Genomic DNA, 27,997 nt, shown 5'->3' with positions numbered 1-27,997 from the left:
TCGCTACACTCACCTTGTCCTTCATTTGGAGTAGTTGCATCGGTCATTTTCGGGTATTCTTTCTGCAGGGTGTGGTTTGGTTTGGGTTCGCTTCGCCTTGCTCCACCGTTTTTATTTTCCGTCCGCAGTGCGTCCGCCTGCGTTTATACTAAGCCACGTGACACGTGTACGCTACTATGATGAACTGGGCCTAAGCATAATTGCAACGCTGGTTTGTAACATTGTGTCGATTAAGTATATATTTTTGTTTTGTTTTTTATCTTTTAGTCTTCGTTTAGTCTACTGCACTAATTTCTCGCGATACGAAACGGTTGCAAGCGCAACAGTTTTGCTAGTTAAACGTGAAGGTGCATTTACAACAATATATACACTTTTTACTGGAACACGACTATCATTCTCGCTCGAACGCTTTAGCGATGATGCAACAGTGGTATTAGGGCGAAACTTTTCTACTTTGAAGAAGAGTGAAGATACGAGCACATTGTTTCAGAAATGGAACGGTTACTGCTAATGGAATGAACTGACGGTAACCCTTCGTTTAACACTTTTTACATTGGGTATTTACATTTCTTCTACGTGTGCGTGTGTTTTGCACAATTTTAAGCACTAAACGTAGCGCAATTTTATTTTACACTTTAATTCACTGTATTCACCCACTCACAGCGTCGATGGAGACGCCTTGTGTTTCCTACAATAGCGACGCCAATGGAGACGCCTTATACTTCGTACACTAGCAGCGCCACTACGTGGAAAGGATCAACACTATTAACTTTACACTATTATTGCTCACACATTATGCTTCACCGCGCTGCTCAGCCACAGTACTGGGTTGGATTAAACTAATGCAAAAAATTACAAACTCTGCCCTTTAACGGTGGCCACGAGGCCGACAAAGGGGGTAGTAGCCGGGCCAAACGGATAGAATTTTACAGTCGGTAATGCAAGTGGCAGCAAGATTTATCGCCCTGTGGTTCGGGTTTCTTTTTTTCGCGGTGTTGTGCTATCAAAACTTTTTTTTTCGAAACACTCCCGTAACCACACAATCTCTGCCGTTGCTTTATTTCAATTAAGCCCTTTTAGCAGCTGCACACGCCGACGCTACACGGTACGCGGATAGTAGAAAGGATAACATTTTCTGACAGAGTGTAGAGTTCACATACATACACACACACACGCGCGCGTGGACACGGTTTCGCTATTATTCCATCCTATTTAACCCAATCGCAAACTTTTACCACTGCACCACCAGTTGGTGTACGGAGGGCCTTCCGTAATGTTTCACCTGAAACGCTAACACACCATTCACACACACACACATACACGCTCACAAAGCACAGACAATCATGGTGCACACACACACGCGCACTACACTGTTGCACAAGGTGCACACACGCGCAAACCCGTCTCGCTAGCTGGCGCTACACACCATTCGCTCGATGATGGGAAGCCCAATCGCCGTCTGCTGCTGGGGCATCACTGGTAGCATCTTTGCGTGGTGCATCGTCACCAGCGATCGACGGTCTCGCGAAACAACCCCGCACCTGCCGCATAGCGTGGCGATTGCATCCTTAAGTGTGCGTCACTACTGCTTCTTGCCTGCCTCGTCACCTGTGTGCCGGGATTCACATGTTCCGATCGTGCCGGGCAGATTAGTTGGGAGAGCGTTGTCCGCTTTCGCGCGATTGCCTTTCAATTGATCGAATCAACTCGAATAACAACACGGTACACCACTTGATCGGAGGTGTTCCCTTTGAACTAACAACCATCTGCTTTACAGCCGGTGGAAGCTATGTCGTTCCATTTACGCTGTCGCACAAACGCAATCGCTTACAGTACACATCACGCGTGGTTAATGGTTTAATTTGTTTTCTATTAGTAGCACATTACACGCCTAAACCGCCTCCAACGCGTTGTGTTGAAACATTGGGCGGCTACTTTGAGCTGAACATATTTACAAACACTCTAGAGCACGCGCTGCAGCTGCATGTGCTGTCGCGGGTGGGAACCAACAGTATGACAAACGGTAGAAGCGAAATTGTTGAACTATTTACAGCATTTTTTTTCTAGTTGTAAATCTGAAATTAAAGAAAGAAGAAAGAGAGAAGAATGTAAAATATTTGAAATTGCAAACTGAACAGGAATGTTATAAAAAGCGCCTAAATGTATGCAAGAAGTGTCGCCATAAATAGAATTGCTATCGTGATGAACTGCCCTGCCCGGTTCTACCGGCATTCAAACGCAACAGGAGGCAAATAAAATTGTACAAGTGTCAACTACCGTCTACCATTTTTCATTCATGAAGCTTCCTTTTCATGGGACCAGCAAGTCATTGTACTGAACAAGTCGAAAACTTGCCGGCAGAGAGACATTTATATATCTGTAGGGCTATTTTTTTCCCTCCTCCCTGCTGTGTCCCTGTCGTCGTCGTTATACCAATTCAAGAAGAATCTTGTGGCGGACTAGAAGGTGGTTCACAATTATGAGCATGTTTATCGAAACATTGTCACATTCCGAGCGATTTGGTGCACAAACGAGGCCCGAGACACCGCCAGAACGGTAACCTGTTACGTGGAACGGTTGGTACGGATGGAGCGGATGCCACCCGCAAAGACACACACACTCGCTGGCAACGTGACAGCTTAGCGACCGACACACTCGAGAAGGTGGCACTATCGTCTTTCGGCGAACCCGGGCGAACCCGGCGCTTGCCATTGTGCACACCGGCAACCGGAACCGGAACTACACAACCTGGTGCCGCTGCCGGTAGGAAGAAAGGTAGAAAGTAGTTTGCACAACCAAGCGCTAATGCTTGAGAAGCACACTGTTTGATGTAGCGGAAGATACTATTATGAGTCCCACGAACATGTGTGTATGTGTGTGGATCTGTATATAAATACACACAGGAACAGATGATGCGGTGCGAACCTCCATCTACCGGCCCACAAACATAGCAGCCTTAAGCAGAAGCAGCAGCAGCAGCTGGCAGACTGTCGACTGTCTGTGGTGATCGCGTTCTGTACGCGTACAGGGGAAAGAGATTAAATTTTAAAGCCGTACAGAGCCGGATTTTTGCTGCATATTATGGAGTATGGTGGTTGGCGAAGTACCTACCGGAGAGCAACAAAACTATTTGTGCCAGAGTTAGTTGTGGAAGGGGAGGTGGAATAAAATATTCAGGATCAAAATATGCAGGATACAGCTTAGAGGTTCGCGTTCGATAAATACACACACACACACACACACACACACACACACACACACACAGTACAATGTGTGGCCGTGTGGGAGGAGCGGTAAGCCTGTTCATCAACATTAATGCACAGCCCGGATGTGGTTTGTGTGGTGGAGTTGTCGAGCTTGTCGAAGCTATACTGGGTGCGCGATTCTTCTGCTGAAATGGATCTACTTGCTTGCTAATCGATCGAGCTTTTTACCGTGCCAAATAGAACTGTATTAATAGGAAACTTTGAGCCACATTGTGGTTTTCATTGTTCCAAATTGTTTTCCAATCTGTCAATACAATACAGATGATTAAGATAGAATATATTCTTTATCTTAGCATTAGAACATTGCAGTAAAAGGCTACGAATAAAAATGGCATATCAACCATCAGACGTGATTTTTTTGCTCCTAAATGTATGCAAAATCTACTTTTCACAGTTTTATCTTAAATAAAACTTTGATGCGTATAGTAGTTTGTTTTGATAGCTTGTATTAAACACTTTTGCACATACATTTTCCAACAAAAAAAACCTTTCGTATATGGGATAAATGCCAATTACGCTCATTTGTTTGCTTTGCATTCAGGAATTAATTCAAACCCTATTTTACCTACAGCTATCTAAGCATACAAACTTCAACCTTTTCCACAGCCAATTCCACCCACCAGGCAATATAGATCAACCCAAATGTGTCTTTATTCCCGTTTCAATTTGAACTACCAAAGTGCAGCTTGCACCCTGTGCTGGTGCAGCAACCTTGCGTCGTTCCCACACGCACACACACACACACACACATACACACAAACGGCAATACAAAAGACAAAGCAATAGCACTGAAATAAAGGATTCCTGATGGCACTGGCAGATAAAAGGGTGTCTGTACGTACGTGGCACACACAGGAAGGAAGGACCGCACGAAAAAGAAAAACACACACACACACATATAATTACCCCTGGTGCGGCAGGTGTCCATTTGTGTACGTGTGCATGATTTGACTACACCAGAATAGGGAGGGGGAAAACTGCAGTTTTCCGTGCAGCTGCATCAGCGATGCTCGTTAGTGTGTGGTGGTTAATATCGACTGTCACCCACTCCAAACTGCGGCGGCGGTCGTACTGCACGCAGATGCTCGTGCTCACATATTCTGGGGCTCCTTAGCGTCCTTCCTTGCACACACAGACACAAAATGAACGTACACACAAGCACACACACACCCGCAATAACGTTATCATTCTTTGTGCAGCACATCGTGCAGCACGTTTTACTCGGCAACAGGGAAAAGGCTTATCCCACACAAACACACATACACACGCTACTTGCCTCCTGCGAGGTACCTTCTGCTGTAGGGTTGTAGTTTGAGGTAGAAGAAGAAAAAAAACAGGTGATATGACCATCGACTGACTCACTCACACCACGACCCAACGAGCTTCAAACACCGCAGCCATATGCAAATACTACAACAAGTGGTCCCCGCGTACTGTCCGCGTCCCTGTTCGCTATTGCCCCCTTTTCTAACCCGTTCCGGGCGTCAAACCAGACGAGAAGGACAAGGAGCTACCGCGTGCCATAAAGGTTAGCGACGGCGAGCTCAAGTCGTTATGGTATCGTTACAAATACGCCATTCCATTGCAGCCACGTTGCGGTCGCGCAATCAGCCCGAACCGGGGGTGCGCTCGAGCTCAACAAACGCGCTGTGTGAGGGGCGATGGAAAATCGAAACATCGCTTTTCTTTTCTTCCGACTACTTTTTCCATACCGTTCGTTACGCATGCAAAGGTAAGAGAAATTACTGGCCCGAGCCCGTACTGTGCGGGGGGATGGGTCAGGGAATAAAATAAAAACAAATCAATTCGATGGCGCAGTAACGCGCTGTGCGTCACAGACGCCACCGTGTGTAGAATGGTTGTTCACACCCGAAGGTCTTTCATCCCCGGGAGCATAGTCAGCAGTAACTGAAAAAAATAAGTAAACACACACACAAACCCACTTACTTTTTTTTTCAAGCTCATAATAATATTGAGCGGATCAAGCAAAAAAAAAAAATCCTACACTGGAGAGACACGCATTACAATCCATAACGCCAGACCACTACCACCAAAGCAGCTGTTGACCGTCCCGTCCCCCTTGTGAGAGAGCGAGAGACCCGTGGATCCGCGAACCATGCGCACTGGTACGATCGATTGAGACCTTCTGCAGCAACAAATCCCGCGAAAGACCCGAACACTGGCACTTTGGCTCGGGTCCACCGAACACGCTCGGCATGCCGCGCGAGCTCGAGGTGAAAGTTCTCCGACACCAGCTTTCTTTCGCGTACGGGCACAAGAGGTGAAAAAGAATGTTTTGCCCATCCACGGTTCCTCGACAAAAAAACACGCCAAAAAGGGCTCGATCCGAAGCTTTCCGCAGGGTCCATCTCGTGTGTATGACCGCCAAACACACAAGTGTTTTGGTGTAAAATAAAGTGAAAAAAGAACAAGCACACCCGAAACTTCCATTCGTTCCTCTGCTGCGTTAGCTCTGCTTTTGCTACCTTCAAAATGCGGGAGGCCACAGAATCACCGAGGGAAAGCTTGCTTTATACTTCACTTCAAAACACCCCGCTCAACAGGCCAACACAAAGGGGCGAGGGGGGAGCGAAACGGGACTGCTAGGTTGCTTTGGAGGGTTATCAATAAATGCCCACAGATGGCGCGCGCTAGAACGGCACACGTTCTCTTTGTGTGTTGTTTAATTTCATTTAACGTTTCGTGTGCGTGTTTGTTTTGTTGTTGGTAATGGGATTTTTTTCTATTTCTGCTGCAGCTTTTTTCTGTTTTTGCTCTACAAGCACTTGTTTTCATTTCGTAATTTCCATTGGCGCTGCACTTGGTGGTTTTTTGCGTGATGTTCATTTATTTGCTTCGTTGCTTAGTGTATCTGCCCACCTGCTCATGCTAAGCGTTTATAGACATAATTGTCTTATTATGATATTATTTTACTTGCCGGAGTTATTCCATAACTGTTTTTAATAAATTTGCGAAATTAAAATGGCAAAATTGCATAAATTAAGTGGCATCAGAGTAATACAGATACAGGCTGTTGTCTTTCAAGAATTAAATTGATTTCCTCCTCTTTTTACTGTCTCTTCATTAATTTTATTGGCCGAGTCTTTTTTGAGACCCATCTTTTTAACCAATAAATCACTATTCATTTGTATGTTTTACAGCAAAAAATAGTACAAGAAAGTACAAGAAGAAATAATAAAATATTTCTATGTAATTGTGGTATGTAGCAATGATTCATCATTTAATTTCGCAATATGGTGCAAAACTTTTTCAAGCAATTAAAACAGTTTTTTTGAACTGAAAAAAACAACAAACATTTGCTCAGCAGAAACGAAACAATTCTTCTTGTAAACCATTTCTCACCATTACCAAGCTGCAAACAAAATACAGCTTCTGCATTCGTGTAACTAAAATGTAAACAATTCATAAGAATTTGCCACTTTATCGTACCATTATATACCATGCTCCCTTTTCTTTCCTTCACAGCTGGGGTACACGATTGTTTTTTGATACTGCCCAATTAGTGGTATCGTAAAATTTCAATATTTTTCGGGCTTCGGCCAAAGTTGGTGCGGAACGGGGTGCTTTAGAAGTTTTAACGCTCTCTCTTTCTCCGCAGCGGTGTGCAGTAATTTTACCACAAAAAGTTTGCCATGTGGTGCCACCATTATTAGTGCCATTACCGTGATTAGGGTACGTTATTTATCGGTACACCTATACGTTGGCTCTTGCTTGCTGTTTTTTTCTCTCGCAATCTGTTCGCAACACCCTTCGGAAAGGTTTGGATCGAAGCGTTTGACCGAAGGGATTAGCAGTTGTTGCCCTTTAAAGCTCCGTATACTACACCAAATATTTGGTGTTTTTAATTTAAGGGTTCAAACATTGTTTAACACCAGCTGAATATGCCACTCCCAAAATATACCTTACAGTAATAAAAATACTTCAATTTAATAACAATTCCCTGTGAAATTTTCAATCACTTTCATTTGAAGCACTCTCTCACAAACACACACTCTTTATGCTCTTCTTTCAAACGTACCAAAACGCCAAAAACGAAAGCCGTCAAAAAAGGGAGCCATTGTAAGCTCAAAAGCTGGAATTTTCACAGCATTCTCCTGCCCGATGATGCTGGGAAGATTCCGTGGTTTGCGTTTTAACAACCGGGAAAGGTTATAAAATTTTCAATTTTCTCTCTTTTCTGTTGTGTAGCAGGAGCAAGAATGAGAGACAGATGGGGAAACAATGGAATAAAAGATTTTACGACACATAATCCACAGTGCATCAAAGGTTCCTGACATTAAAGTGGATGGACTAGATTGGTAGACGAAACGTTAGTCGAATGAACTTCATCATAAAAAAAAACATGAGTGCTGCAAGCAGTGTTGCGAACGGTGATAGTCGTCGACATAAAATTTTACAAAATGATACTTTTTGAAGCATCGCATTCTAGATCCACGCATTCATTAGACAATCACGGAAAAAAATATCATTTGACACGATGATATTTTTTCTGCTACAATCATTTGACTTTTTGATTTTGCCGTACCTCAAGTGAATTAGATCTTCATAGAAAATGGGTCCTTTTTTCGTATTTTCGCGTAAATTTCTATACTCCTGTAAGCGAACACCATTTTCCTGGTTGACTGAGTGAAAATATCAAGTGGTCTAATGGCTTAGTATCGGTAAATGCACGGTTAAGCAGTTCTGGATTCTCACTGAAAAATGTCAAATGACATTCATTCTACAGTTTTTGCAATCATGTCATCGCAAAAGCATTGATTGTTATTGCCCAAATGATTGTCGCTTTTGGAAAGTCGTGTCATGGTAACCATGTATATCATGATCAAAAAATGATTTTGACACCAGCTTACTGCGAATATCATAAAAAAATGTCGACAATTAACAACACTGGCTGCAAGAGATGAATGAAGGCACCGATTGTAATATTTTTGTGCAAATTTCCTTTTTAAAGGTGAACACCAGATTCTAAATATTCAAAGTATTGTAAGTAACAAAAATCATTATTTACAAAGGAACCACACAAAAGAAGAAGCAAGTTAATACCATTTTGCCCCCTCGCCTTTAATAAACTCCAACTGCTTCCTCCTTACCAAGTGTAAGGTATCAGTTTTAACAACTTCATTGTCACCAGTGTAACATTTACTCTCTCGTACACGTTCCGCAGCAAAAGGTACGACCGGAAGTCAGACCATTCTGGCAGTACTTCCGCCAACCGCTTACTGATGTCGTTGTTAAACATGTTTTTAAGGGCTCACTCATGAGCGCACGGCACTCCCAGGCCTGTAGCTTCTGTACTGTGCCGCCAAAGTCGACCCTCTTTTGCTCAACGCTTCACGCCGGCTGTATTATCACGCAAACCCACCACACACCTCACGGCCTAATCCAATTTTGTTCACCGTACCCGAAAGTAATTTTCTTTAATTTTCCCCGTAAATTATCGGCTTTATTGCAATTATTTGTTTTTATTTTTCTGGATCAGCTCCCTTCGCATGCTCGTTCCTTTCTGCCTACTTTAAGCTTTTGTCGACTTTTCACCACTTAAAGCAACAAAAAAGGTACTCTAGAATCAGTCCCACTTGGCTCGATTGTTTTTAACCCCGTTCAACGATGGCAATTCCCCCTGCTTTGTACAAACCACGACAACAACGACGACGACGGTGGTGAAGGTTTTTGGCTGTGCCTCCCTCCGGTAAAAATCTTACGCCTGGCACACATGGCGATAGTCAAAAGGCCATACCCCCGTTTCGTGCCCTCCGTTCATCCTTCTCCCACCACACACAATTTTCTACCCAAGTGAATAACACCAAAAAGGCGAGATGAAATTGTACAAAAAAGGTAAGCTTTCATCGATTCGCTCTGATCCTGCACGTGGGGTGCTCGATTGGGATGGAATTCCCTTTGGTGGCTGCACACGGTAGCTCTCACCTCCCACACACACACACGGGCACGAATGGAGCGATTTTTGCAACTAAAGCTGGTAAATAATACGAACAAAAACACAGGCAAAGAAAAGGGCAACACAACACCGTAAGCTTCACCTCAATGATGGGCGGTGGATTTGAAAACACGCATTTTCCCCGGAGATAATAAACTTTTGAACACTGCTCAATTTCCTGCCTGGTGCTGTGTGAGTGCCTGGAACCAGCCTTCCTTCTTTATTCATGATTGTTAGCCCGTGAGCTTCGAACAAAGTGCACGCCATAGAAGGAGAGAGAAAGCTTCCCCAGCGGAACAAACCGTTCCCACCGGATAGTGGTGTAAAAATGGTAAAGCAGACAGCCTTTTCAACAGTTCTTTGCTCGTCATGTAGGCGTGAAACCGCGATCGCGCTATTATCAAATGAGACAATTACAACACAACCGTAGTAAAGGTGTTTAACTGTCCCTAGTGTTTGGTCTGCTTTATGGAGGAAGTTTTGGAAGCGAGCGGGCAAGGTAAAAAGGCCAGCCAACCAGTTTTTGTTCATAATTGGGTAGAACTAGTAAGCTTTGTTCTGGTTCGAAGGACCAAATACCTGCAATTAGCTGTGAATGGTGTTATTAAGCTTCAATTACACAATGTTAGTATTTCATTTTAAAACACTAACATAATCGATAAATTAACAATAACTTTTAATCGAAACAAGATAAATATGTTAAATCCTTTATCGCATTTAATCTACTTATAATAAACACCGGGCGCCTAAATGTATGCAACAAAGCATAAAACAAACACTTAGCGCCTAAATGTATGCAGCAACACTCGTACAAACTACTATACGTTTATTTTTAGGATCAGACACCTTAAATGAGGCTTGAAATTGAAATAAAAAAGCAAAACTGTAAGCCCACAAACCCCAAAAAAAATGAAAACCATAAAGCTCCGTAATGTGAACGTCTACTTATCACACTTAAAAATAACTCCTTCAAGTTTCCACTCTTAAAACGGTGTTCGTAAAGGCCGAACACTTCCCATTTGCCAACGCTTTATTGCCAAACAAAATAGTAATGACCTCGCGGGGCTTGAAATTGCTTGCATGAGTTTTTATGACGTTTTAGCACCTCGTTGAAGTGTACCACCGCCGTTCAGCACTGGCAATGCATGTACAGAGAGAAAGAGAGACCGCGGGTTCAATCACTCAGCCAATCCCCATCCCCCTAGCTACACTGCTGCACACACCAAACTTAATAAAGCCATAAGCTGTCGCAGCACGCTGCCCCCTGGCAAAACGGTAAGCGAATTTTAACCCAAACTTTACACCATTTCCGCAGCACACCCGGCCGAAGACGGTGATTGAAAAACACCTTCGTTCGCTAATAGTGACTGGCGCCTTATGAAAGGAAGCAAATGAACCAAAAAAAAAGCAAGCAAACAAGTAGCAACAACACACACACACACACACCTTCTTTCCAGCAGTAAACTATTCGCCGGAAAAGCAAGAAAAACTTCACCCAACACAATTTGACCGTGGGAAACCACTGCTTCGCAGCGCACAACGGTAACGAGCCCCACCTACCATCCACTGGGGCCTGGGACACGTTAAGACGCGCGATTTTGAAATTCTCTTAAAAGCAAGAAGTGGCAACAGCAACAACTACAAAAAAAATACATGGCGCACCACCACACCACACACAAACGAGCAACATAAACGTCCTTTTCCTACCGCCGAACAACAGCCTGGTGGACAGCCAGCAAATTGTGCCGCCTGTGCAAGTGCTGAGTGCAAAACGGAAATGGACGGATTAGCGCCGCTTTCTGTGGGTTTGCTTGCTTCCCGCTAAAACCTCTGGTCGGGAACACTTCTTCACGCTTAAAGCCCGTCCTTTCAGCGGCACGGGCAAGTACAGCAACAACGGTCCTACCGGCCGTACCGGCCAATTCCCAGGAGCAAAGCCGGAAATAGCCTCCAACACACTGGTTGCGCGCGGGGGAAAACTGCTCCGATTTTAAGGTGAACGGAAAAGCGCGCTACCTTAAACGGGCAAAACGCGGGCGAACGTGCTTTTTGAAGAGAGAAAAAAAACCACCTCAGAATCAACTAAAAAGTGGAGAAGCAAAGAAAAAACGCTCACCACAAGGTGCTCGTAAAGTCGGTACGGTCGTAAAAAAAAGGCGGCGTCACACTACTAGTACCAGGCTGCCCTTCGCGTGGCAGTCTTGCTGGTGCTTTGCAGGTTCGAAATCGTATATATGCCCCCGACCACACTGGGACACTGGGCTTGGGGCAAAAAGAAGGTCCAAAGTGGCACGGATGGGATTCACTTGTTTGATTGGCTTTGGGTACACATTCGTATCTCACCGACGGTGTTGCCCTTCGTACGTCATCGTTCGATTTGTACCGCGCGCTGCTGCTGCTGCTACGTCACCGTTGCACGGCACCATTTCCCACGGGTGGTATAAACTGATTTCCTCATCAACGGTAACTTTTTCGTCTCCACCGGTGGTGGGTGTTCCTTCTTTTTTCCCCCTGTAGCTCTAAAGTTTACACTTTTCATTGTACAGTCCCTTTCGTCAGTCCTTTCCCTTGCTTTGTCCCTGTTCTTTTTTATTATTGCTTTTCCAAAATTATTGCCCCTTTTCCGATGGATGGACTTTTATGGCTACCATTTTATCCTTTTTTTCAGTATTTCTTTGTTGTACAGTTTTGCTTCGGCTGGAAATTGCTCCCTCACTGTAGGGCGTTGGTGGTTTCATTCATTGTTTTAAGGTAGTAAATGTTGGTGGTTAGTAAAGTTAAAGAAAGGATGGATAATAAGGTAACACAGCACACGGTTGCTGATTAATGTGCATGAATTTGATAATTATCCTTTTTCACCATTTCTACCTTTGGAGAGGTTTCTTGTACCCGCGATTATCAGTTCGATAGAGTGTGATTCGATCTTGAGCACAAAAGAGGGTGTAAATTATATTCAAAGATGGTGATTTCAAGATATTTAGTTACTTCTTTTTTATTGTTTACATACTTGCATAGTTAAAAAGGTCCTTTACTTAAAAGAGCAGAAAAAACTACATTTTAACAAGACATTACGTCCGAAATTTAAACGATTGACAAGAATCATCTAGCCGATATTTAAAATTAAGCACTTTTATTGTATTTTTTAATTTTTCTACAACCACCTGAAGTGTAACAATATTCTGCAATCCAGCAATCAGAAATATGTGATGATCGGCTAAACCAAATTTGCCAACCGGCAATGGGACGCTACCGTTAATTAAATATAAATACCGGATAATACATTAGCCAAGCTAATTTTTAAATCTGTTCAAACGAGGATAGGCAATTTAAATTAAAAGCATCCCACACAACCCGTTGTGATACACAAAACAGCTCATCTCCATTGGTGAGGTTGAGGGTAAGCCCAAAATCGATAATTTACACCCAACCGGGGTCGCATGGAAACCCGCCCGATCGAATGATACCTTTCGCTCAAAACAAAAGAAAGCCCATGTCCCATGAATATTAATCCGATTGCTACAAAGCCACAGGCCACCCACTCGCCACTTCCGGGATGATATGGATGATTTCTATGGTGGAAATTAATCTCCCCGCCCCGGCAATTTCCAATTCGAAACCGGATCTCATACACTCCAACTCCAGTGAGAGCAGAATGGAAGGGGAAGGCCGCGGAGAGGAGGGGGAGTAAGTTGTTCTACATTTTTAATGTATTTTTCTGCTGCACAATTTCATCGCTCGAGCGCTATTGGATGAATATTTAACCCCAAATGGTTGCAATATAGAAAAACAAAGTACCATAACAGAGTTGAACCGCAAAGCTCAAGACCTCTTCCTTTCTCTCTCTATCTCTCTCTCTTTGTATCGCTCTTTTTCTCTCATTTTTGTTAGGTAGCGCTAAATTGCTTTGACTCCTGAAGAGGCTAAACACAAAAAAGGTGCTCACCTCGACACTTTACACACACACGCGCGCGCGCGCAAAAGCCATCGGAGCCAAAGTCGAGTGCTTCGATTAACTTTGGAAAATTCGCTTTTGTATTTTTTTCGCCCTTTTCTGCGGCTACACCTATACTTCTTCTGTGCGAGACGAGCTGGCTGTGGCTGTGTAGCGGGTTTTTTTTTGTATCGTTCTTTCTTAGCATTGCGTTAGCACCTCAAAACGATCTTTTACCGTGCCGTACCCCCTGCTAACCCTGCACGTAAATGCTTTGCTAATCGTGAATGCTAAGGAACAGCAACACCCACACACAAACACCCAAGTGTGCTGAAATTTGAATAACAAATTTACCTTTCCAAACGCCAAAACCAAACCTCAACCAAAGCATCCGGTTGCTGCCAAACCGGTTGTTTTTCTTTTATTTTGAAAGGGGGAAAATGTAAGGTAAGAAGTGAGCAAAAAAATGAGCCACACACAACACTCATCCAATACTGCTGAAGAAAGGAAACCACACCACCATCACCCTTCCCTATTAGAAACGTCCCCCCCCCCCCCCAAAGCCCTGAAGATGAAGGAAAAGTTAATCAAACTCTATCTGTTCCCATCATCTCCAAGCAATGTTGTCGAAGGGGAGGGGAACTAGAAGCCCCCACACCTCCTTTTGTGGGAAGAAAATCGATCATGTTTTTCCACCACCACCAATACCACCACCACAAAAAAACCTCTCCGAAACACCCAAATCGATCGATTGTGCGCGGCTCACATCAACGCGCGCTCCGTTACAAGAATGGGAAGCAATCTTTTTTTTTCCTTGCTTTCTTACGCGAGACGATGAAACTTCTGCAACACAAATTTTCATTTTTTCGGTTTCATGTTTTTGCCCAACCTCCTCACCACCACAAGCACACACACACACAAGCACCCCTCAAGGGCTTTAGAGAGGGGAAAATTATTTACCGCGGGTTTCTAACCTTCTTTAAACGCGGTCACACTCACACCAACACTCACACAGAACAGCAACCATCTGATTAACAAACATAAAAAAAGCTTGCCGTGCAGAATGGGGACCTTAAAAATACCCATGCTCCGCCACCCAGGCTTCATCGATTAAGGGTTTGCTCCCCCTTGAGCCATGAAAATATCTCATTTTAATACCCAGCCCGAACCCACGGTCATCCATCTTGTGGAGAGGAGCAGGGGTTGGAATGGATCACAACCAGGGGGGGGGGGATGGGGGCATGATTCGCGCTACGAGCAAAACGGTCAGCAACATTTTATCGATTTGTACTGTAAGTTTATACCGAGAGCACCATTACTTTTTAACGACAGTTCGTCGCTTGTTTTCCTTGCCCAGTTCTTCCGAGCGCCCGAACGCGACAGACTTTATTACGTCGGGAGATCCCAGCTGATGGATAATGTTTGAATATATTTCTTCCAATTCTTACCTATAGCCCCTCCCCCCTCCCAACGCCTCCTTCTCTCCGCTTGAACAGCACCAGCATTGGTTGAAAATTCGCATTTTAACACGAAACCGGCACCAGGTGTCAGTTGCGTTGCGAGCCGGGGACGGATCGTGGCACAAATTATTTCCAATTATTTTCCCATTCGACCAAAGCCAAACCCTAATCTCCCGAGGACCGGAGCGGTGAAATTTGAGGACATGTCGTTTCACTTCTTTTCGGGGTAGTTAAATATTCCACTCCAATAGGGAGAGCTTGTAGAAGCTGTCGATGGACGAGGCCGGTGAGAGTATGAAATCGCCATTCCAGCGAGGAATTTCATTACATACCGAGCACTGTTACGAATTGTTAAGGCAGAAGCACCGAACGGAGTGGTAGAAGGTGTCCCTTCCTCCTATTGCAAGCTGATTCCAAACGCTCAAAAGTCCATTCCATCGAAAAGCTATTTTCGTGCGAACAGAGCGTCAGAAAATTCCGCCACGCTAGCTGAGAGCGAACGGAGTGGATCGAAGTAGGGGAGGAAAGGATGATGAGGTCTCCCCCTCCCCCCTCCCCCAATCAATGTTCGTGTCAATCAGTCTCCGTCACCGTCAACGCTGAAAAGTTTGATCCAGTCCCGGCCTGTGGCCGGTTTTGGCAGCAGTTTGGAGGCTGCTTAGCATAGCTCAGATTTAATGAGTGGTTAATGAAGTTTGTCGGTTAATTTCGAATTAATTCCTTGAATGGATGCAAATTAAAAGCCTTTCACGGTTCCGACCTGTCATCGAGTGAAGGCAGGGAGGGGGAAGGGGCTTTACCGGAATGCCTGCAAGTGCTCCACACTTAAGCGTGGCAGGGAATTTTTATGTCATCAGTTGCAAATTCTCCAAATTTGAAGTGAGACAAAAATGCCGTTTATTTAATCCTTTTTATCGAACTGCACGATTGCAAGAGAAACGAGAAAAGCTGGCTGCACACAGCAGAACAATGTCTAAAGCTTGTAGCAATACTAAGAAGCATAAAAACCTCCAAACACGGATGGACGAAGAACCCAGAACATTAAGGTCCGGTTTCCGCCCGGATTAGATACACAAAACACGGCCTTTGCAGCACGTGTCCAGCCACACTAAAGCTGGACCCTTAGCCATCTTCCTCTACCCGAGAATCTCTTCAGAGGTGGCTGACGCCTTCGCCACTCCCGGACACGCGCGTATTGCGCACCGGAACTCGGCTTCAATGTTTACCGAACCGAATTTTCCGCTCCGCTGCGGAGCTGGCCAAAGTATTATCTGTTGATTGTTTTTAAGTATTCATAAAAGTTTTGCCTAGCCGGAAAAACAACGCCGGCTCAAGAATTGTGCCTCTTGCTGCCCGCCCGAGTATCTTTCCCCCTCTTCCGGTTGAACATTCTGGAAAGCTGTATTTTTTTTTGTAGGCAACTTTGTCTAGGCAAGTTATTTCTAACAATTCCGCAACGCAAAGGAAAGAAAGCAAGCAAAAGGTTTCAAGTTAACCAGGAAAGCGATCTTGACCGCGCTATCGTTTAAGTGGAGGGGAGAGAGTTGGTAAAATTAAATTTTTCTTCATTACGCTCGGTAATGGAGGTTCTAAAGCCCTGAATGCTCCGAAGGGGTCATCAGTGTGGGAGTGTTCCATGAGCATCATTAACCTCTCGATGCCGCTTTGCTGCTCATGTCACTCCACAGCACAACAAGTGCTTAGTGGGGCCGGTGGGTTGCTTGGAGATGCTCATGGGCTGATCTCTTTTCCAACAAAACTCTTGCCCCTCAAGTGTCTGTTTTATATGTATGTTTGTGGAGTTTAATTAACCGGCACCAGGGCCCCTACGTCACGGGGCTATATGCCCTAGAATCGCCCCGAACACACGGTACCTGCGGGCAGTTGGCACAAAAAACCCGTCTGCTCAGCGGTTATGCCCACGGTAAGGTAGTATAGGGCCTTTTCCTGAGTGTCGAAACTTTCCGTCCGTATCACATTCATTACGGTCGTTGAAGTCGCTTTGGCCAGGAGCAGTTTGCTCGGTTTTTGGGAAATGAGCGCGCTGCAGGGTACGTACGAGGAACGCAACGCCCGGGAAACAATGAGCCAAGTTTTGTAAATAGTGATTATCCACATGCCTGAGCGAGAGCCTCACATTTAGGTACATCTCAGCAACAGGGCTTTTATGAGGATCGGGAGCGTTTTTCGGGAATTAGACAGGAGAGGGGCTGCGAGAGGGTCACTGTGTAAGTGCGATAGCCGGCAGCAATATGGAGCCGTTTTTGATTGACGGTCAAAAGTGTAGCAAGATGTGAAAGAAGATAACTTGAAACCCCAATTCTTGGAAATGACAATAAGCAGAAAATCTGATTTCTTGAGGTGAGGATTTCTTGAAAATCGCATTTCTTCACACAAATACACAAAAATATCTCCTATAAAACAAAGATCTCCTTAGTAAGACATAAGGAGAAGAAGTAAGACAAAGTCAGTCATATCATCATCAACCAAAGTTCCCAATAACTGTACCAGTCGTCCCCTCTAGCTACTCATTCCGACCACATCCATTATCTACTATTGCTCATTCCCACCCTCTCTGAAACGGGAAGAAAAAAGGAAGCAATCTTATCCTTCACCACCAACACCACTGACCAGACCACCCGCCCGGGCTAATGTACATTCGTCCTTGCTTATCTGTCTGTGTCCATCAGGGGAGCAACTGGCTGCGGGCTCAAATGTACGAGCAAAGCGTCAGCACCAATGTAAAAGCAACAATTGCGTTGACCACCAACACACCAGCCAAATACTACCACCAAAGAGAGCATGTTGGTGGGTGTTGCAATGAATACCCAACACACACACATAAAAAGGACTTCGTACAAATAACATCAACGCCTCCTCCCGACGTCAAGTGAAACGTCTAGTAAACGCGATCATTAATATCCCACACACCCTGTGGCGCTTGCTGTCTCTCAGCCGCGCGGTCCGGGGAACTGCGCAAGGGTGGCGCGGGTGTCCAACGTAGCGAGTCTTTTGTGGTGATAAAGTAATAAGTTGTCGCGTACGTACCACACCACCAGCAACCGGTGGCCCTTGGTAGTAATAGGGCCACCACTAACTTCCGAGGACAGTGTGATGAGCGTGTAGAGAGAGAGAGAGAAAGGGAGAGAGGGTCGCTCTAGGTTTATCTGTAATTATGCATCAAATCTACTTACCCTCATTACGCCCCAGCTGTGACGTCGGTATGGCGGATGTTGGGCACCAGCCGTTTAAGAACGCGATAGTTTTGCCCCAACACTGTGGTGGATGATGTCGTTCTCCTTCGCACCCGAAACAACTGTACAACACACCTCACAGTTGTAGCGGTAAAGTAGTACCAGCACCGGCGGCCATATTTAAATTCTACACTTCGCTGAAGCGCGTTGTGCTTTCACTGCTGCGGGCCGGAAAGGACGCCACCACCAGCCACTACATTTGTCGTCACTTGTCACACGCGAGATATCGGATCCACTAAAAACCGTGTTGCTGGAACTGTGGAACTTTACTTCTGCGACTGGTAACGCTCGCAGCAGCAACTAATCCACTGTCTGCTTGGATGGCGATGATGATGATGTTGCCGTTTCTAATCCAATTCTTCATCCGCCGCGTGTGACGTACCCGCAATGAAGATGTCGGTACTATCCTTCACCAGCCTGCTTTGGTATGCTCAATTGCGTGGCCGTATTTTCACACAGATTAAACACTCATAAACACACGGGGTGCTACACAATCTGCAAAACCCCGACATCCGGGGAAACTAATCGGCTTAAATATGGCGCCGCTTCGAGACGCCACCAGATCTGGTCACTTTGATCGCCTCACCGCACACCAACACCAGCGGCGGTCGTGTTGTTGTCAGCGCGATGGTGTATTGTTGACCTCACGAACCGCCATCAACGGGGGGAAAGGGGTTTTACACGCGGTGACACTAATTGAAAACTCACACCTGTCAAAAGCACACACACTCACACACGAACATATTGCTTTTCCTTTACCGCTCCGAGGGGGGGGGAACAACGCTTCGCTTTTCCGGTACTCCTTTCCCTCTCGCTCGTTCGCGTGGATAATCACTATTTCATTCACGGGCAGCCTTCCTACGAGGTTTTTGCTAGGACGACGCGGTCGCTGTGTAGCGTTGTGTGAAAGAAGTGAAAACGATGACGTTAGCTGTGGTATGCAAACGCGCGCACCAGGTTTTCGGGGTGGTTCACCGGATCGATTACCGGTTGACCAACCGTAACACACAACGGGTAGCAATGCTGCCACAAAACCCAGCAGCAGCGAGTGTTCTTTGCCACAACTGCGCCGCCTCGGGACACTAATGATGACGTGGTATGTGTGTGTGTGTGTGCTTGTGTCTCCGGGGCCAATATTTACCAGCACCACGAGAAATGGTGCAGCAAAGCCTGCTTTGTTTAAAAAACGGAGAGGAGATCTTCACCGTGAAGAGTGGATAAACATAACAGCAGTAGTAGTAGCGAAGCGGGCTTAATCCATGTTTACACTTTTGCCTCTTCTCTCTTTTGCAGGTTCCTTCGTACCCAGCTGCTTTTAATGGTTGTCGATCTTGTGGAGCCTTTCAAGAGTGGACACGGACACTTCAGCGCGAGGTGCAATTTTTCACCAAATATCCCTCCTAGTACACATTCACACAGAAACCCGGTAAGTCCACACTTCCTACAGTATCATACCCGTTCAACGTATCCCGTTCTTGATGCTCTTTTCTTTCGCCAGAGCCCTGGATCTTCAAACGATCTACGATAGCACACAAACACACGAAAGGACGAACGTGTTCAAGTGGCATAGGACAACGACTATGGAAATGAGCCCATGCGACCACAACATGTTGCTCAAGAAGCAAACCTCGGTCTTTGCATAGCTCGAGCCACGGCAAGCTTTCCGATAGGCAAATGAGACGACCTCTACTGGATTAATAGGATCAAAGTGGCGGATGCGCGACACAAGACAACGGGTGGACAACACTCCTGATTATCGAAGCGCTCGTGGTGCGCCACTGTTATGGCATTATGACCAATATTGCCATGACCTGAAACCGTTGTGCACGGTTTAAGCGATAGCTATCGCTCTTGACATGCGGTCAGTTTCAAATAAAAAGGAATGCGCAGCTCGCGCTGCGCATGATTTAGCGTCCAAGCTCCAACTAAACACATCGTGTTTATATATTTTGAAAGAACATAACATGGCGATCCTGCCAGGAGCAACAGCAACATATTGGGAAAACGCTAAATATGGCATACGTGCAGAAGTGATATTTCTTACATTGTGACATCAAAAGAGCAGCAGTAGCAAAGTGCGGTGTAATGTGTTCATATAAAAATGCGTCACATGATTGAACCAGAGCAATAGTGTTTGGCGTAAAAAAAAAAAAAAAAAAAAATCGAAATAACTGTTACTGTCATCGCCTCACTGAGTTCATCGCCTACTGAGTGTAAAAAAAAAAAAAGTTAACGTGTGAAGAGCAGCCGTTCCGGCCCTCTTGTGACACCAGTTCGCTGTATTAGTGTGCATGTAAAAAAAAAAAAAAAAAGAAGAAGTTTTGGTGACAAAACAAACAACGCCCCTCATCGTGAATCATCGTGTTCGTTGTCTAGTGTGTGTGTGTCAGGCAGAAATTTTTGAAAACAATACGAGCAACACCCTCACCGTCGGATCATCGAGTTCGTCGCTTTTGTGTGCAACAGGCAAAAATTTTGGTGACAATCGTGTCTTTGTTTATTGTACGTGCCAGGCAGAGGTTTTGGGTAACAATACAAGTTACACCCTTACCGAGGATCATCGAGTTCGTCGCTTTTGTGTGCATCAGGCTAGAGTTGTGGTGACAAAACAAACAACGCCCCTCATCGTGGATCATCGTGTTCGTTGTCTATTGTGTGTGTGTGTCAGGCAGAAATTTTGGACGACAATACGAGGAACACCCTCACCGTCGGATCATCGAGCTCATCGCTTTTGTGTGCAGCAGGCTAAAACTTTGGTGACAAGACAAACAACTCCCGCAACGTCGATCATCAAATCATCACTTTAGTGTGTGTACAGTTACGTGAAAATTCCTAAGCGAGCAGCCTATCTCGCCTTTGTCTACCGACAACCTAATGAAGAAAGCAACCCGCAGCGCTGTGGATGAGCGGAAAAGTGCGATCAGAAACAAAACAACAAAACCGAAGGTGAGTACAGAATTGGTGGCGGCTGTGGGTTCGGTAGTGTTCAGACAAAACACTTGCAACAAGCAGACAAACAAAAACGCGACAATGACGACAAAACTTGACTTGAATTTAGGATTAAAACTAATTAAACCATATGATGGTAATTCAAAAGACCTTGCGAATTATATAGAAAGTGTTGAGTTGTTTCGAGAATATTCAGAAGGTGTAGATGAGCATCACTTTTTAAAATTTTTGAGAACCACACTGACAGGCGTAGCACATGGAGTTATCACTCCTGCTAATACAATTGAGGAGGCGCTTAAACTCCTAAAAGAAAAATTCGCTGTAAAAATGACACCTTTGGCGGTGGAACACGAGATGGGAACCAAGAGGCAAGGAAAGCGTGACATTTCCGAGTATGGGTCAGAAATTGAAGCTTTGTCTGCAAAACTAGCAGCGGCCCATGTTTCAGCTGGAAATTTTGTTTCGGAAGGTTCTGCGAAAAATATAGTGGAAACAACAGCTATACGTGCGTTTATAGGGGGACTATCCAATCCAACAACAAAATTTTTTCTGAAAGCAAGAAATCCTCCCACACTAAGCAAGGCGATTTCTGATGCTTTGGAATGTTCCTCTGAATTTGAAAACAATGATGGAAACCATGATGCATTGTGGAACCATCGACAAAACTGGTACAATCGACCACCCATGCGAGCCCGAGGTGGTTATCGCCGACCATCTGGTTTTCGATACTTAAGAGGAAATCAAAGGGGAAACAATAATGCATTTCGTGGAAGTTCATCATTTTTGCCAAATAGGTCAAATCCAAACAACACACATCAACACGAAAACTTTTCAGCCAATGATGCACCAACGCAGGAAGAGGAAGACGTAAATTTGTTGGATTTATTTCGTTGATTTTGATATAATCAAAACCGTTAAAATTTTTGGTCACCTTTTTTCAAAAAAAATCCAATTTATTATCGATAGCGGAGCATCTTGTTGCATTATTGCACAACGATGTATTCCCAACCATGTATATATTAATCCTCATAATAAGTTTATGGTCAGAGGCCTTAATGGCAATACTCAAACTATGGGATATATCGACACGACAATAACTATTGATAATAATAAATATCCTATTCGTTTTCATGTACTAAATAATTTACCGTCAGATATTAATGGGTTAATTGGTACCAATTTCTTAAAACAATTTAATGCTATTTTTGATTTTTCTAAAATGAAAATTTCTTTTACCCCACCTAAATATTATAATAATTTTCATATACCTGCAAGAACTGAATTACTTACATATGTTGATACAGATACAACTGAAATGTCTGTAATAATGAGTGAACAATTATCGCCACATGTTTTTGTTGCCAACAGTTTAGCAACACCAATAAATGGGAAACTTCCTGTTAAGTTAGTTAATTTTTCAAACAAACCAACTTCCATTAAAAATTTTAAACCAATAATTCAACCTGCTGAAGCTTATAATATAATTGAATTTAAAAGAAACGATGAAAATACTGACAGGGCCAAACAACTTCTTAAAGAATTAAATTTAGCACATTTAACAGATGATGAAAGAAAAATGATTTCAAAATTGTGTTTAAAATTTAACGATATTTTTTGTCTCAATAATGACGTTCTTAAACCTTCAAGCTGTCTTCAAGCTAATATTAAAGCAAAAACTAATGTAACACCAAGCTATTCAAAGCAATATCGGTTGCCATATTTTCAGAAAAGTGAAACAGAAAAACAGATTAATAAAATGCTGAATGAGAACATAATTGAACCCGCTCAATCCGACTGGAATAGCCCTATTTTATTGGTACCTAAAAAATCATCAAATGATACGAAAAAATGGCGGCTAGTAGTAGATTATCGGAAAGTAAATTCAGTTATACAAGATGATAAATTTCCACTTCCTAATATAGAGGAAGTAATTGATTCATTGGCTGGTGCCAAATATTTCTCGCACCTTGATTTGTCACAAGGATACTACCAAGTTCAACTTAATAAAGAGGACCGGCCAATAACAGCATTTACCACAGCAACGGGCCAATATCAGATGACAAGATTACCTATGGGTCTTAAAATCAGCCCATCAACTTTTTCGAGGCTTATGACAATTGCTTTGTCAGGACTAAATCAAGAAAAATGTTTGGTTTATCTTGATGACATTATTGTTTTCGGGAAAAACTTACAGGAGCATAATACAAATCTTATTGCTACCTTTACTAGATTACAAAAAGTCAATTTAAAATTAAATCCTGAAAAATGTCATTTTCTAAAAAAAGAATTGGTTTATCTTGGACATTACATTTCTAATGAAGGGATAAAACCTGATCCAGCAAAAATTGAATGTATTAAGAATTGGCCTGTACCAACCAGCGCAGATCAAGTTAAACGATTCATTGCGTTTGCCAATTACTATAGGAAGCACATACAAAATTTTGCTAGCATTTGTATGCCGCTTAATATGCTCACAAGAAAAATGTTCCTTTCAAATGGACTCCAGAATGTAATCAATCATTTGAAACACTTAAACAAAAATTTATAAATCCACCACTTTTAGACTTTCCGGATTTCAGCGAAAATAATAAATTCATATTACATACGGATGCATCGGGAACAGCCATCGGTGCAGTCTTACAAAATAAAAATGGGAAACCCATAGCTTATGCAAGCAGAGCTTTGAACAAAGCCGAATTAAACTATGGTACAATAGAAAAGGAATTGCTAGCAGTAGTGTGGGCTACAAAACATTTTCGTCCCTATTTGTTTGGAAAAACATTCGAAATTTTCACTGATCATAGACCGCTGGTCTACTTATTTACAATGACTGACCCATCAAGCAGACTCACTAAATTCCGCCTTGCATTAGAGGAGTTCGATTTCGTGATCCAGTATACAAAAGGAACTGATAATGTGGTGGCAGATGCACTTTCTCGAATGTCGAGTGACGATCTCAAAACACTCAATCATGACGTAGTACTAACAACAACAAGGTCTATGATTTCTAAACAAAATGACGCTTCTTCAGACAAGAACATTCCGAACAATCCACAGCCTTCATCAAAAACTGTATTCGTAGAGCTCGTAGTTTGCCCTGAGATAAAAAATGTTGTAGCAACAAACGAAAAAATCAAAATTCCCGATACACAAAGCATAATTCATCTACGGAGAATATTGCTCGATATTTTGAAAATAAAAAAAGAAATAGGGAAAGAGGTGATACTGGTAATAAGGAAATATGATGAGAAGATCAAAAAACTTCTTGAAAACATCAAAATGATAAATATAAAAAACCTTCCAAAAATAGTAGTAATGCAAAGGGATATAAAAATAATCAAAGATTGTGAAAAAGAATTAAAATTGCTCATTATGAACGATCATCATATTCTGCCTACAGCAGGACATGCAGGAGTAAATAGAATGTTGAAAACCATTAAACAACGATATACATGGAAGGGCATAGATACAGATGTACGGAACATGGTTAAAAAATGTAAAGAGTGTCAGGTGAACAAAAAGATAAGTGAACCAAAAATACCATTAACAATAACGTCTACTGCTAGCGAGCCCATGGAAAAAATATATTTAGATTTGGTAGGACCACTTGTGAAAGTAGAAGGTTGTGAATATATTTTGACAACACAATGCGATCTTACTAAATTCATCACAGCAACACCTATTACAGACAAAAGAACGGAAACGGTAGCAAAGGCATTCGTAGAAAAAGTAATTCTCAAATATGGGATACCAAAAATCATTTGCACGGATAGAGGAGCAGAGTTTATGTCAAAACTATTCATCGAACTTTGCAAACAACTTAATATTGAAAAACTAAATTCCACGGCATATCACCATGAAAGCATAGGAGCCTTGGAAAATTCACATAAAATGTTAGGGAATTTCCTAAGAATCCATTGCAAAGACAACCCACTAGCTTGGAAGGATTGGATTCAATTCTATGAGTTTTCGTACAACAACATTGTACATACAGTAACAGGTTATTCCCCTTTCTTTTTTATTATATGGCCGACTGCCTAATATTCCTTCGAATTGCTTAGAAAACCCTAAAAAGGAAATGCATTACGATTTAGACAACTATATAAAAACCTTACAAGCTAAATTGGTAATTTCACATCGAGAAGTCAGAGAAAAGCTCATAAATAACAAACATAAGGTAAAATTAAAGTATGACCAAACAAGTAAAATCAAGATTTTTGAGCCAGGAGATCAATGTTTGTTGAGAAATGAAACGGCTAGTAAGTTAGAGCAACCATTTTTAGGACCTTATACTATTATTAAAGAAACCGGTCCAAATGTTGAACTAAAGATAGGTGATAGAACAGAAATCGTCCATAAAAATAGGATTAAGATATTGTATGTAAAAAAAAAAAAAAAAAAAAAATTTTTTGGTTGGGCGTGTTATGGCATTATGACCAATATTGCCATGACCTGAAACCGTTGTGCACGGTTTAAGCGATAGCTATCGCTCTTGACATGCGGTCAGTTTCAAATAAAAAGGAATGCGCAGCTCGCGCTGCGCATGATTTAGCGTCCAAGCTCCAACTAAACACATCGTGTTTATATATTTTGAAAGAACATAACACCACTTGAACAGCACAACAAAGTAAGCGCGAGCCTTACGACAACGAGCAAATTCCAACCAGCCCCAGCATTAATGGGGGAAGGAAATTGGGTAGGAATGATAACGAAAATCGCATTCACAACACCTCCCCGGGGGGCGGCTGCTGCTTTGCGCCGGTAAAGACGGAAGAAATAGCGCGTTGAATCAGTGCAGCGATAGGGCCAAAACGGGGACACTCACTTCGCCGCGTTACTGGCTGGCGTGACTAGCGACAGTTTCCGCGGGGACAGTAACGGCGAGGGAGAATCTTTCCTACTTTCTTGAAACCACCACGCGCTGCAAGAAGCGCAATGTTTCACACTCGCAAACAGAGATTGCTCAGTGTGCCATGAAATTCTTACGTTGGGCTGAATTTCATATCCAACGACACACTGCAGCGCCAGGATTATACACCCGCGAGCTGTGGACAGAACCGTCAGCAGCACCTTGTCGCTGCCCGTTGGGGTCGTTAGGAGAAAGTGTACTGTGAGTGTTTGTTTAGTTTTAGAGAAGACGCTTCCCGTTTGCTTCCCGTTTTTTAAACAAAAGCATTTTTTTCCTTTTGCTAGGACGTCCATCCTTCCTTTGTGTATGCGCTGTGCTGCCAGAGCGTGTAAACTGGAAGACAAAAGGACAGCCTCGACATCGGTTCAACATTCATCATGCTCCAGTGTTTCTTCAATTTGTAGTATGCTTTTTGTCGTCTAAAAGTCGCGCACACCAGCATACACACACACACACTCAGCCAAGCCCGCGCTTGGGCCAAATGAGATGGCGAAGTGGAAAATCGTGCCACCCAGCGCCCATATTATTCGCAACGCACGCAATCGAACCAGCAGCGCCAGCATGAAGGAAAAAAAAAGAAGGTTGGCCATTCCACACCGAAAAGACCTCCCCCGTGACCCGCTCGGAACTGTGTGTTGGTGAGCGGTAAAAGCTTAGCGAGCATGGTCACGAAACAACGGTTTAACGGATTTTTCTGTTTCGTAGGGCAATCAGCATGCCCTTTTGGATTGCGTATCGTCAAACTTCACCGTTTGCCCGGGACGTGCCTAGGAGACACATGGGAGAGGGATGGGACGCAATCCCCACGCACAGCAAGCACCTCAGCAAGACCTCCGAAGGGAAGAATAGAAGGAACACCATTCATATTTCACGGCACAAGACCCGGTGCACGGTCCAGTGAGCACCAAATCCCTTTCACTTCGTGTCCCGAGCACCGTGTCGCCACCTGGACCACCGAAGCGAGCGGAGTGCACAGACACACACAAAAAGGACCTCCTCCAAACGCGACAAATTAAAGGACACCCTGTGAAGTGTCTACCACCGACTTCCTTTTGGGGGGATGGAGGCACATTCACACAAGAACAAGCACACACACACACACTCGCATACACCTGAAATGGGTAAGAAAGAACTCGACCCCTTCGCGCACTACTGCTGGTACCGTGCACTTCCGTTAGCACACCAGCCGCCACTACCACATTGCTAATTCTGGCTCGTTTTGCACTTTCGTCTCACTCCCGTTCCCTCCCTCCCTTGTAGCATACGTTCAGGTTTGAAAAAGCAAACGAGAATTGGCGTGACACATGCACGGCACACGGCGGTGAAGGAGGAGGAGAAAGGACGGAGAAAAATCCAGGGAAAAAGGGGTCAGCGGAGGACCTCACCGGAGCAGGGCCGAATCCGGCTGCTGAGATTTTTCTTCCGTCCCTGTGATCCTGCTGTTGTGTTCCCCTTCCCCTTTCCGTTTGCCTGCACCGTTTCCCGAACAATCCTAATCCACAAACACACACACACACACACACACGCACACACACACACGCACACACAAACACCATCCCCAGGGTAAGGAGGAGGGAGGTCTTGGTTCTGTTGCTCAACAGACACTAAGTAGTGTAGGAACTCTCTACACAAGTTCTCCCTTGTGCTTTTTCTGCAGCACGCACAGCGGCAACGTCTACCAACCCGCATGAAATCTCTCCGGCTACTGAGTGAGTAGCCGAGACCCGAGCGCGCGGCCGGTACGCGAATTCCGGATGCCCGCAGGAGCGCACTCGGGTACGATGATGCTGCTGCTGCTGCTGACGATGATGATGATGACGGCGACGACGACGATATGGTACCGTCCCGTTCGCACAGGCTTTCGGTTTCACATGGGCCCATCGGTTGACGTAATAACACGGCAGAGTGGACCCCCTCCGAAGTGGAAAAGCTCCCGCCGTGTGCACGCAGCGCGCAACAGTACCGGAGCACCGGGATGTAAGCGGTAGGGGAAGTACGGTGAGTACGATAGGGGAAGGCGCGAGTCCTTTTTTCCTGCCACTGCTGCTGCTGTACCGTGGCAATCGATCGGAGCTGGTGACGTAGGTTAGAGCGAGACGACCGGTTGTTTGCCGCATGGGGAAAGTGTTGCTCTCCGTTCGGAAAAACAACATAGCAAGCGCTTTCGGAAAGCGCTTTGCTTGTCTGAAAGCTTTTCTTGAAAGGACAACAACGCTTTACCATCACGCGCGAAAGGATTTTAAACGCTTTCGCCTGGAAGCCTGGTAAATGG

The 27,997-nt window shown here is 44.1% G+C and overlaps 1 protein-coding gene across 4 annotated transcripts in view; it reads right to left on the bottom strand.

The window, feature by feature from the left end:
• Nucleotides 1-18,749, bottom strand: part of LOC120895571 (sodium channel protein 60E) — a 118,782-nt gene extending 100,033 nt beyond the window's left edge. For all 4 annotated transcript variants that reach the window (XM_040299062.1, XM_040299064.1, XM_040299063.1 and 1 more), the window contains exons 1-2: nt 17,808-18,749; nt 14-2,075 (exon numbers count right to left, since the gene is read on the bottom strand). In XM_040299062.1, coding sequence (XP_040154996.1) covers nt 14-47 — 34 coding nt within the window. In that variant the 5' untranslated portion in view covers nt 48-2,075; nt 17,808-18,749. The remainder of the gene's footprint in view (nt 1-13; nt 2,076-17,807) is intronic.
• Nucleotides 18,750-27,997: the final 9,248 nt, after the last annotated feature.

Source organism: Anopheles arabiensis, chromosome 2 (genome assembly GCF_016920715.1).
Source record: "Anopheles arabiensis isolate DONGOLA chromosome 2, AaraD3, whole genome shotgun sequence".
In the NCBI taxonomy this organism is placed as follows: Eukaryota; Metazoa; Arthropoda; class Insecta; order Diptera; family Culicidae; genus Anopheles; species Anopheles arabiensis.
This window is presented reverse-complemented; position numbering and strand designations above follow the sequence as displayed.